This window comes from Salvelinus sp. IW2-2015, unplaced genomic scaffold (genome assembly GCF_002910315.2).
Source record: "Salvelinus sp. IW2-2015 unplaced genomic scaffold, ASM291031v2 Un_scaffold4546, whole genome shotgun sequence".
NCBI lineage: Eukaryota > Metazoa > Chordata > Actinopteri > Salmoniformes > Salmonidae > Salvelinus > Salvelinus sp. IW2-2015.
The window spans coordinates 23,334-35,779 of record NW_019945816.1 but is presented as its reverse complement, the minus strand read 5'-3'; the positions used below and the strand labels follow the sequence as shown (position 1 = coordinate 35,779).

Genomic DNA, 12,446 nt, shown 5'->3' with positions numbered 1-12,446 from the left:
TATTATGGGGAATCATTCTGTGGTGTTTATTTTTTAACCCTCCTCTTCCTTCCACATTCCCTCTCTTCCTCTCCCCTGCGTACCTCCGGCCTTCCAGCTGAAGAAGAAGCTGGCTTACCATTACACTCGTAGATGATTCATCATGCTATGGATGATACAGTCCTGTGTAGTTCTGCGGCGTGCGCGTGGTTCCGCACGCGTGGTTTGCATTTATGGTCTTGTTCTTTCCACCCTGTCACTCTTCTCCCAGATTGTCCTGCGCACCAGCCCAGATATCCCCTCACAGAGACACCCACCACTTGATGTGTAATCGGGGTCCAGAGGGGTGAAGTGGGGGTCTGACCCGCAGGCCAAAACACTGGCCAATCATGGACTCTAATAACTGGCTACGGGGAAGCGCAGGTGGAGAGGTTGATACTTACGTGTATCATACTCATAGTGCTTTGTCTCAGTCAGGTACATTAACAGGCTTCTCACTGAAATGTTTAGGTGACATCCGTCTTCTATGTGTATCGTTGAGGGGCAAGGTACGAGAACTGAATGGTCCCAAATCGAGAGAGGCTTCTAAAAACTCTAATTTCTGTATCTCTACTCTCCTTCTACCCTTCCTCCTCTCTCTCTCTCTTCTCACTCAATCTCTCTCTCGAGGAGGTGGTCTTGGTAAGTGAGTAATGTCTCTGGGTTCAGAGCTGTGAGGGCGTGGCCTCCTCGTCGCTTACTCATGGAAGGTCAGAGATCCCCGGGCTCCTCTTGGGTAATCCGAAAAGGGTTCTGGACAGGTACTGAAGTGAACACAGACTGACCAAGCTTGGCTCTCAAGATGAAGAGAGTCATGGCTCGCGAGGGGGTAAGAGGAGGCGCGATGGGGACTGGTAGGTTGAGCGCAGGGAAGCGCGCGGAGGGGTGGGATATAGGGGAGAGTGGGAGGTCAGGGTGTAAAGGGAGACAGGGAGGGGTGAGAGCGGCAGGCCATGGTGAGTGAAGGTGGAGGGTGAGAGCGGGCCCTATTAAGGAGGGGTGAGAGGAGAAGGAGGGGTGAGAGGGTGAAGGGGATGGGTAACGGGAGAGGGAGGGAGGGAGGGGTGAGAGGGGAAGGGAAGGGGTGAGAGGGAAGAAGAGCGGAGAGGCAGTCATAGATGAATGACACAAATTAGATATGCAGCAAAGATGGTTTCCAGGTTGATCCTAAGTAATCTTGTTATGTCTGCGTGCTTGTGTGTCGTGTGTGTATGCTGCTTCGGGTTTTAAGCTCCGCATTGCGTGCGCAGAGCTAATCCAAGATAAGTCCTGGGATATCTGCTGTCGCGCATGGGCCGTTAAATCTTACTTGGCATAAAACCTCTTAGGTATCGCACTATAGGCTAAAACCCTGGGACATCCGCTCCACTGCGACACAAAAATTTTAGGGAGGGGCAAGCAGTGAACCCGCTAGCAACAAAGGTGTGTCGTTGTATGATTGTCTTTCTTAAAGTACCCAACTCTGGGCCGCCACGTTTACAGACGGCCAACTTGTGGTGTCATTGATCAGTACATAACTATCCTGTTCTTCTGTTCTTTAGCATAAGTTGCGGGTCTCCCTCTTCCTCCGGTCAGCAAATACCCAACTACTCGGCAAGAAGATGACATCTTTCTCAACACGAGCCACTTCAGCGTGAGGAACTCGCATGGCTGTAATGGACACCACACACAAGTGTTCTGATGCGGGTCACTAAAAATGTATTGCAAGAGATAGATAATGATGACATAGAAGAAATACAAGGTTAGTTTGTCCTCTCCTGTAAGTCGCTCTGGATAAGAGCGTCTGTCTTTAAATGACTACAAAAAAAGTTTAAGAATGATGGATGAAATAGACAGGGAAACTGGGAGCTCGGGACGAATGACATTTAGAGAGACGGATCGGCACTCCTGGGATTATAAAAGATTTGGAAAACTTACATTGGTGGCTGAAAGTGGCGTCCTGGGATGGCCCCAGCTGTGACAGAGGACTCCACGCTGGCTTTGTTATACCCTAAAAAACACAGGTGTTACAACACCACACATACACACAAGTGATGATGCAACTTCTACTATCTGGTAAATGCCCTAAAAGCTCTAGTGACAAGGTGCTGTATCTAGAAGATATGCACTTTTATAATGAATAGACGTCAGACGCGTCAGATGCGAAAGCATACCTTAAAAAGATTAGAAATAGTCAAAATAAATGTATATTAACGAGTGAGTACTGTATAGGTGAAACTATACATCATACGCTGGGTCAGTTAGAACAATAGCAACGAATTGGTGATGTATTATAACTCATGCTATCGAGGACTTATCATATTAATGCTCACTGTATCTTTGAGGACCAGTTGCTTGTTGCGTCGTACAGCGAAGGAGAATACGTTCGTGGTTAGGTGAACTAACACATGTAAAGCGCATAATTGTAAGGGAAATATAACATATTGCATAGCATGATAACGGAAAAGTTGAAATGGGACCATACGTACAAAGGTAATTAAGGAATATAAAGTTGGGGGAAGCAAAGTTTAGCTAATTAAGTGATTCATGCCTGATAAACAGTGCTTTGTGAGGATATTGATCTCGCACGGGTTTTGTTTTGGGTATAGTACATCAAGAAAATTTGTCGTGCAAACCTGGTGCATAAAAATAAAAATACCTCCAAACATCGTGTGCATATGGGTAGGAGCACTTTATGCACTCATGACTCTTATACAACGGAGATTTTAAACCAACTATTTATATCTTCCACACTTTAATGATTGATAATAATATTTTGTTCATATTATAAATATGTTGTATTCGATTGGATATAAACATTGTATCTCTTTACATATTACCACCTCATTCATGCTTTCCACAATATATACGTGTTCTGACACAAATCTAAGGTTGCAGCAGCAAATAAAACATATCCGCAAGTTATTGATGTTTAGCGCCTCATTTGTGCATTGTCGTTCAGCTATTTTCTCTCTAGTTCAGTGTCAATTTATTTGTGACATTTTATTTGGATATCATCCATAAACAATGATGAGCTTATGATGCCAGACCACTCGCGTGAAGGCTCTCGATACCGGACAGTAGCACTGGCAATAGAAAAATATATGCTTCGAGCTAGGTCAGAGAGACTAATAGAGGAGGCTAGCCAATACACACAGACTAAAATATGCTTAAATATTTCAACACTGAAAGCTTGAGAAAGAACTGTTATGTCAAACTAGCTGCATCATTTCGTTTTGACCATAGTATAATAAATTGTTTCAATTTAGTTTCGGTAATGTGTTATTATAATTTCCATAGAAAAATGATTTGCAGCTGATTTAAGATTTCGACTGGCTGAGAAACGCTCGCTGCATGTTCTGTCTTCCGATGCGCTCTGTTTATCTACTTTTATGTCTCATTACTTAAATAGGGACAGCTGGGAGTCGAATTTGATATATGAAACAACGCATTTGCATGAATAATAGTCGGAAGAGACATGACGACAAGGTTTTATACAAATCTCCACTGTTGAACGACTAAACATACTTTGTCCTAAAAGAAATGTAGAGATAATGATCTAGATGGGTTTATAGTGCAGCTAAAGTTTAATAAATTAGCACCCATGGCATGGGCTGATGAGACAGTAATGGATTTGCGGCAGGTGTCTCAGATGAAAAATATAGAGTAAATAAGGATTAAACAATTATAGTGTCTAAACTTCATAGATATTAGCCGGATGGTAATTTATGAATAGACACACACGGGTGGAATGCACGATTTTACCAAACTCGCATTACAGCGCATTCAGAACCATCTTACCGTTGTATAAAAAGCTAACAACTTGCCCCGACACCGGAACACCGAGGCTACTTTGGCTGTTTATGAAGTTAGGTCGCGGAGTACACCCACGATCATCCTCTCCGACCAACCTCCTAAATACTTTCCATGTCTAAAGTCACTAGGGACCATTAGTAGATTAGGCATACGTCCTCGAGATGAGCTCTCAGAAATACATAATAAGTTTGTTTTCATATGCTATGAGTCAGGCTGGTTTAATACATTGCTTAGGGGCTATTTCTTAACATTAAGGGATTTGGAGAACACACTTTATGCTCCCGACTCTCACCTGTCTGTACAGTGTGCTGTACCCTGGCACAGAGTCTGTTTGGCAGGTTTGGAGAACAAGAGAGCAGGCACTTCAACATACATCACAGACACGAGCTGGGAGGAGATCCCCACCCCTGGCTGCTGCTTCACCATGCCGCTGATTAACACACACACTGGGCAGATTTGCTGTGTTTCGGGGTATACAACATTGAAATCGTCCCCAGCTGTCCAAGGGGGCCCACGTGACCGCTCTTGTTTATTTAATGCAAATGTTTTTTAAAGTAGTAATCCCTACATATTCAGAACGACGCACCTTACACCGGCACTACTCTCTACGTCATCCAGCTGCTCGCTCTCCTAGGCTCTCGCTCCCGCTCTCCAGCTCCTCGCTCTCAAATAGCTCTCTCTGAAAAAAGACCGCTTCTCTCTCAGGGCTGAGAAGATACCATAGTCTAACTGCCCTCCTGTATGTGCTGGTTTCATTGTGGAAGAAGAGATGAAAAGAGAGACCAACCTGAGGTTCTTTGCCTCTCACTACTCTCGTCTCGACCCCACACTGACCAACAGAGCCCTGAATGCCTGCGCTTAAACACCCAACCCTAACCATAACCCATACAGAGTAGGATCTTCATTTGGTCACTACTTGTTGCGAACCGTAGGACATGTACCATATTGATAATTTCTACTAAAAATTTCCATTGATTTATAATCCATTTAATAATCATCATTTCCTGTTTGCTGCAGGATTATTCTCACTAACTGGTCAGAGACTGGCTTCAAATTAAGATCCTACATGTGTAGCTTCATGTCCACATCCATTTCAATCCTAAAATCCTAACCTTAGGTTCATGTCCATCTGTGATACCTTTTAAGAGGGTCACTTCATCATTCAGATGCTCTTAAAGACTTCTTTCATTAGAATCTACATTAGTGATCCAGTTTCGCAATATTGGCGAACCGTTAACTTTCATATCACTATAGAACTACTCTAGCGACAGTCTTTACATTTGTTTTCAGATTAATACATCAAGCCTGAAACCAATTTCTAAAGACTTATGAGTTGACAGGAGAACAACGCCTTCTAGTGGAGGCATAGAACTGCACATTTGAGGGTCTAAGTCAATGGCCATCCTTGTATATTAGCCCGTACTATTGGTAGAATAACAGCATTGAATACGAAAACTTAAACTCAAAAAATCTGTAGAAACAACCGGCTAAACCCCCCTACCTTCTCCCCCCACCCAACCCCCCCACCCTGTATATAGCCTCCACATCGACTCTGTACCGTAACACCCTGTATATAGCCTCAACATTGACTCTGTACCGTACCCACTCGTTCCCTGTATATAACCTCACACTTGATCTGTACTAGGTAACCCCTGTATATAGCCTCCACATTGACTCTGTACCGTACTACCCCTGTATATAGCCTCCACATCGACTCTTGTACCGTAAAACCCGTACAGTGGGGAGAACAGTATTTAAAAAGTTATATGGGTAATATGCTAACATTCAACTCCTCAATATAGCAATATGCAAACATTCACTACCCTAGATAGACGCTTTAAACTGTTTAAGTGGAAAGAAGGTTTGTCTCCTACTTTTACCACTGATAAAGGAAGTCTCAAACTAGAGAAATGTGCTACTCTGTTAGGGGATCTGCAATCAATAACATGTGCTACTCGTTAGGGGATCTGCAATCATAACATGTGCTACTCTGTTAGGGGATCTGCAATCCAATAACATGTGCTACTGTTAGGGGATCTGCAATCCATAACATGTGCTACTCTGTTAGGGGATCTGCAATTCAAAAACATCTGGCAACCTTATCTTTTGTAGAAGACATGGACCAGCTAAATTTTACAAACTCCTTAACTTAACCCAAATAAGTAACTTTGTTTTTCACTATTTGTTTATATTATTAACTGCTATGTTTGCTTGTTTAATTAAAGTATTTTATTTATTTATTTCACCTTTATTTAACCAGGTAGGCTAGTTGAGAAAAGTTCTCATTTACAACTGCGACCTGGCCAAGATAAAGCAAAGCAGTGCGACACAACAACAACACAGAGTTACACATAAACAAACGTACAGTCAATAACACAATAGAAAAAAGAGAGTCTATATACAGTGTGTGCAAATGGCATGAGGAGGTAAGGCAATAATAGGCCATAGTAGCAAAGTAATTACAATTTAGCAGAATAACACTGGAGTGATATATTTACATTTAATCATTAGCAGACGCTCTTATCAGGCGACTTACAATTTGGAAAGTTCATACATATTCATCCTATTCATCATATATGTGCATATGATATGTGCAAGTAGTGATACTGGTGTGCAAAAGAGCAGAAAAGCTGAAAGTAATAAAAACAATATGGGGATGAGGTAGGTAAGATTGGGTGGGTATTTACAGATGGCTGTGTACAGCTGCAGCGATCGGTTAGCTGCTCAGAATGCTGATGTTTAAAGTTAGTGAGGGAAATGTAAGTCTCCAGCTTCTGCGATTTTTGCAATTTGTTCAAGTCTATAGTAGCAGAGAACTGGAAGGAAGGCGGCCAAACGAGGTGTTGGCTTTGGGTATGACCAGTGAGATAAACCCTTGCTGGAGCCGTGAAGATGTAGATGTTGGCCAGGGTCGGGGTAGCCAGGAGGAAAGCATGGCCAGCCGTAGAGACTTGGGGGGTTTGATGTGCGAGGGGATCAGTGTGTGTTTTGCTCTCTACCTGTTTGACTGTATAATCTTTCATATGTCAAATCAAAAAAAACTTGATAAAAACAGTAGCACCGTGTTCCATTTAGGATGCAGCCTTAGTTTTCTATACCTCGGGAGCCTTCAAAGAGTGGAGGGATCTAGTGTACTAGTTAGTATTCATGATTGGTGATATGAAATGTCTGGAAATGTACTTTTTCATGTATTAACGTGTATGTTTATGTGGAATATGTAACAGTTTACAAATTCAGTGAAAACATAATAAATACAACTTTCAAAAACAGCAAAAATGTAGTGAAGGTATCTTACTGTACTTCCCCAGGACAGATTCAGGAGACGAGGCGTCCAACATGGATGCAGACAAACTGGAGGAGCTGTGACTGGSCTCATCCTGTTAATGAGCAGATACACATGACTGATGCAGGCATAGACATCCCATTAGAAACAAACTGCTGCTACAACTTCAGATGACAATGTCAAGACATTTCACATTGCTGGAATGTGCAGTAGTTCTGGATATGGGCTCCAGGAAGGAACATATACATTTGTCTCTCTGTGAAAGTCTTTCTTGACCAGAAGASTCTTGGTCGACCAAMATTTATTTTCTAGTCGGGGACGGCCGTCACGCGTGGATAGAATGTGATCGTTTGTGTTATCCATACATCACAAATGAAAGCCTCTTCTACAACGAGGAGTACAAGGAAGCTCTTTTTAAAATGTGTCATTTTCCATATATAGAACCATCCTAGGCSTTTTAATCAAAATCAACTATATTCACTGAGCTTGTCTGATGCTTTAAGCACACAGTTTGATTAAATAAATAAAAAACAGCAAGTGACTGACTAGCACCCATTGTCTCGCTCTCCTCCCTGCTGCAGGCGACTACCACAGAACATCAGTGTCTGTCTGTCTGTCTGTCTGTCTGTCTGTCTGTCTGTCTGTCTGTCTGTCTGTCTGTCTCTCAAGTACTCCTATCGAAATCCCTAATTTGTTTTGGAAAAACCCTTGCTCTCTTTACGTGACACATGTATCGCATCGCATTCACATTACCAAAGACCCTATTCGCACGGGACTAGTATTACTAGAGAATGTAGAATATGTAACTATTGCATCTTGTCGCTCGGTCATCGCTCATCCATATATTTATAATCTCAGCAGAAAAAGAAACGTCCTCTCACTCAACTGGGTTTATTTTCATCAACTTAACATGTGTAAGTATTTCTATGAACACAACAAGATTCAACAACCGACAAACTGAACAAGTTCCACAGACATGTAACTAACAGAAATGGAATAATGTGTCCCTGAACAAAGGGGGGGGTCAAAATCAAAAGTAACAGTCAGTATCTGGTGTGGCCACCAGCTGCAATCTCAATCGCACTCCACACTYCCCTTTCCCACCTGGACAAAAGAAACACCTATGTGAGAATGCTATTCATTGACTACAGCTCAGCGTTCAACGCCATAGTGCCCTRAAAGCTCATCACTAAACTAAGGACCCAGGGACTAAACACCTCCCTCTGCAACTGGGTACTGGACTTCCTGACGGGCCGCCCCCAGGTGGTGAGGGTAGGTAACAACACATCCGCCACGCTGATCCTCAACACAGGGGCTTTTGAATTGATTGTCTGTTATTTACCGTGAAATAGCATTGTATCTGATCAGAAGTTTACTAAGGGTTGGTAACAGGCTGATTGGTTGGCTATTTGAGCCAGTAAAGGGGACTTTACTTTTCTTGGGTAGCGGAATAACTTTAAATTCCCTCCAGGCCTGAGGGCAGATGCTCTCTAGTAGGCTTAGATTGAAGATGTGGCAAATAGGAGTGGCAATATTGTCCGCTATTATCTAACAGTAATTTTCCATCTCGATTGTCAAACCCCGGTGGCTTGTCATTAATAGACAACATTAACTTTTTAATCTCTTCCACACTGACTTTACAGAATTCAAAAGTACAATTCTAGTCTTTCTTTAATTTGGTCAGATAAACTTGGATGTGTAGTGTCAGCGTTTGTTGCTGGCATGTCCTGCCTWAGTTTGCTTATCTTGCCAATGAAAAAGTAATGAAAGTAGTTGGCAATATCAGTGGGTTTTGTGACGAATGAGCCATCTGATTCAATGAATGATGGAGCCGAGTTGGGTTTTTCCCCAAAATGTAATTTAAGGTGCTCCACAGCTTTTTACTATCATTCTTTATGTCATTGACCTTTGTTTGATAGTGATGCGTTTTAAGGTTATGGATGAGAAAGTTAACTTGTTCCAAACCAAGTCAGTTGTGTGCTGCTTTGCGATCTATTAACAGCAAGGGATTAAATAGGCTAAATATTTTTTACGGATGCCTTTGGTAATATACAATTCATTCGCACAAAACAAACGAAAGCGTTCACTGTGAAAGTTGACAGGCTACATGTGGGCCATTCATATATAACATTCTTATGTGCAGCACTTTGTTCAYTTTATCYAATCAGTTCTAGTTTTATAGCACAAACCGRGACCTGAGAAACAGACATTTCTCTCAAAACACAGGGATGTCGATACGAGTATTACCAGAGGACAATGGAGTTCGCCAAAAAACAGTAGGTTATTCTGGCTGGAATTTTTACTCTACTGCAGCAAGTAGCCGAGTGGTTAGAGCGTTGGGCTAGTAACCGAAAGGATGCTGGATCGAATCCCCGAGCTGACAAGGTAAAAATCTGTCGTTCTGCCCCTGAACAAGGCAGTTAACCTATTGTTCCCCGGTAGGCCGTCATTGTAAATAATTATGTGTTCTTAACTGACTTGCCTCGTTAAATAAAGGTAACTTTTTTTTTTTTACACTTTAAAAAAATACTGCCTTGTAAAAATTACTGAAATAGCAGATTCGAACGGGACTAAAATTACAGATGTGGTATTTTGTGCTCGTGCACATAATTACATTACCCAGCCTCCCCCGTAAAACGAATCGCGTCCGAATAGGGCACAATAGGGCCTGACCTATAGCCAGGGCCTGACCTATAGCCAGGGCCTGACCTATAGCCAGGGCCTGACCTATAGCCAGGGCCTGACTTATAGCCTGACCTATATCCAGGCCGGTCTGTGCTGATCTGCTGCCATAGGCTAAACCAAAACATGCTGCATCCGCAAAACTAGAATAGTCCCAGTAAGCAAAACGACGTTGAAAAGACCTCTAAAATAAGTATTTTCCAGACGTTACAGCTCGGTTGAATTTCGTTCTGAATGAAAGGTGAAAAGGTATTTTCCCTTTGTTTAAAATATATGTTTGAGGATGCTGAAAAGGCATATTTTCCAGACATTGAAATCAGGTTCATTTTCGCTTCCGAATGAAAGTTGAAAAGAAGTAATTTATATTAGTCTATGTTTGTGCCAAATCAAGGCTGGTCCAGACCGTACAAAATCTGAACCAAACATAAACGTCTATGACTGATTCAGTTCTGGTCCAGACCAAAAATCTGGACGTTGAAGTCCAGGCCGGTCTGGACCGCACCAAATCTGAACCAAACACAGACGTCTAAAAATGAAGAAAACCCTTGAATGAGTAGGTGTGTCCAAACTTTTGACMGGTACTAACAGCCTATTGGCCAAACAATTGACCAGTCGACTAAACGGGGTCAGCCCCACCACACACGTACGTCAGACTCAGAGCTGTATAGTTCAGCCAGCGTGGGRGCCTTCAGGAGCCTCTTCCTCTGACCAAGGGCCCCTCCCATCCCGTGAGCTGCTGGACAGGACAGGGCCAAGGTGCTGCTGGCGTGCTTTCTGAGGGCATCCGGGGTCGACAGGTCTGTGGGAGGAGTCAGAGAGGACATCAATACTCTTCAACATGGAATAACCCTACCTGAACAACACCACTCCAGGGATACACTGGCTGCACGGCACCCTACTCCCTACATAGTGCACTACTGTTGACCAGAGCACAGTCTAAAGTAGTGCACTATGTAGGGAGTAGGGTGCCATTTGGGATGGAGACTCTGAACATTGGGCTGTTCAGCATGACAACTGGGGAGGGGGGGGGGGGGGGGGGGGGGGGGGGGGGTGTTCAGTTACAGGACAAAGACCGGAGATGTCTTCAGCACACGTTGAACAAGATAACCATTATAGCACTTGGAGGGGATAAAGTTACATTTACAGTTTGAAACAGCTACTATGTATTTTCTCCTCGGTCTTCTGTCGACTCACCCGCACATTCAGCCGTGTCGCACTCACCTGTCGACTCACTGGACATTCAGCGTGTCGACTCACTGCCGCAATTCAGCATGTCGACTCAACATGTCGACTCTGCACATTCAGCGTGTCGACTCAACCTGCACATTCAGCGTGTCGACTCAACTGCACATCAGCATGTGACTCACTGCACATTCAGATGTCGACTCAGCAGTCGACTCAACTGCACATTCAGCATGTCGACTCAACTGCACATTCAGCGTGTCGACTCAAATGTCGCTCAACTGCACATTCAGCATGTCGACTCAACTGCACATTCAGCATGTCGACTCCACTGCACATTCAGCGTGTCGACTCAACATGTCGACTCAACTGCCACATTCAGCATGTCGACTCAACTGGCACATTCGCGTTCGTGACTCAACTGCAATCTCAGCGTGTGCGATCAACATGTCGACTCAACTGCACATTCAGCGATGTCGACTCAACATGTCGACATTCAAATCTGCACATTCAGCATGTCACGTCAACTGACATTCGCGTGCGTCAACTGTCGACTCAACTGCACATTCAGCATGTCGACTCAACTGCACATTCAGATGTGCGACTCAACTGCACATTCAGCATGTCGACTCAACTGCACAGTTCAGCATGTCGACTCAACTGCACATTCAGCATGTCGACTCAACTGCACATTCAGCATGTCGATCACACTGCACATTCAGCAGTCGACTCAACTGCACTTCAGCGTGTCGACTCAACTGCACATTCACGCATGTCGACTCAATCATGTCGACTCAACTGCACATTCAGCGTGTCGACTCAATCTGCATCATTCAGCGTGTCGACTCAACATGTCGACTCACTTGCGACATTCAGCGATGTCGACTCAACCTGCACATTCAGTGTCATGTCGATCAACTGCACATTCAGCGTGTCGACTCCAACATGTCGACTCAACTGCACATTCAGCATGTCGACTCAACTGCAACTATGCACATCAGCGTGTCGATCAACATGTCACTCAACTGCACATTCAGCGTGTTCGACTCAACATGTCCGACTCAACTGCACATTCAGCTGTCGACTCAACATGGTGACTCAACTGCACATTCAGCGTGTCGACTACAACATCGACACTGAACTTCAGCATGTCGATAACTGCAATTCGCGTGTCGACAATTCGCCAATGCACATTCAGCGTGTCGACTCAAATTGTCGATCTGCAACTGCACATTCAGGCGTGTCGACTCAACATGGACTCAACTGCCATCAGCGTGTCGACTCAACATGTCGACTCACTGCACATGTCACGTTGTGCATCAAGCATTCGCGTTGCCAACTGCACATTCGCTGTCATCAGAATAGGCGTGGTCGACTCAACTGCACATTCAGGCTGGTGCTCAGTGACTCCACTGGCCACTTCAGCGTGTGACTCATTGCAATAGCGTGGATCGACTACCTGCCATTCAGCGCGTCGAGCTCAACT

General features: G+C 43.9%; 1 protein-coding gene across 1 annotated transcript in view; it reads right to left on the bottom strand.

The window, feature by feature from the left end:
- Positions 1-6,712: 6,712 nt before the first annotated feature.
- The window catches only part of LOC112077419 (protein spire homolog 1-like), a gene marked incomplete at its 5' end in the record, with an annotated part of 24,407 nt that continues 18,673 nt past the window's right edge, over positions 6,713-12,446 (bottom strand). Inside the window, 2 exons of the mRNA XM_024143934.2 lie at positions 6,713-7,190; positions 10,426-10,577. Coding sequence (XP_023999702.1) covers positions 7,074-7,190; positions 10,426-10,577 — 269 coding nt within the window. The remainder of the gene's footprint in view (positions 7,191-10,425; positions 10,578-12,446) is intronic.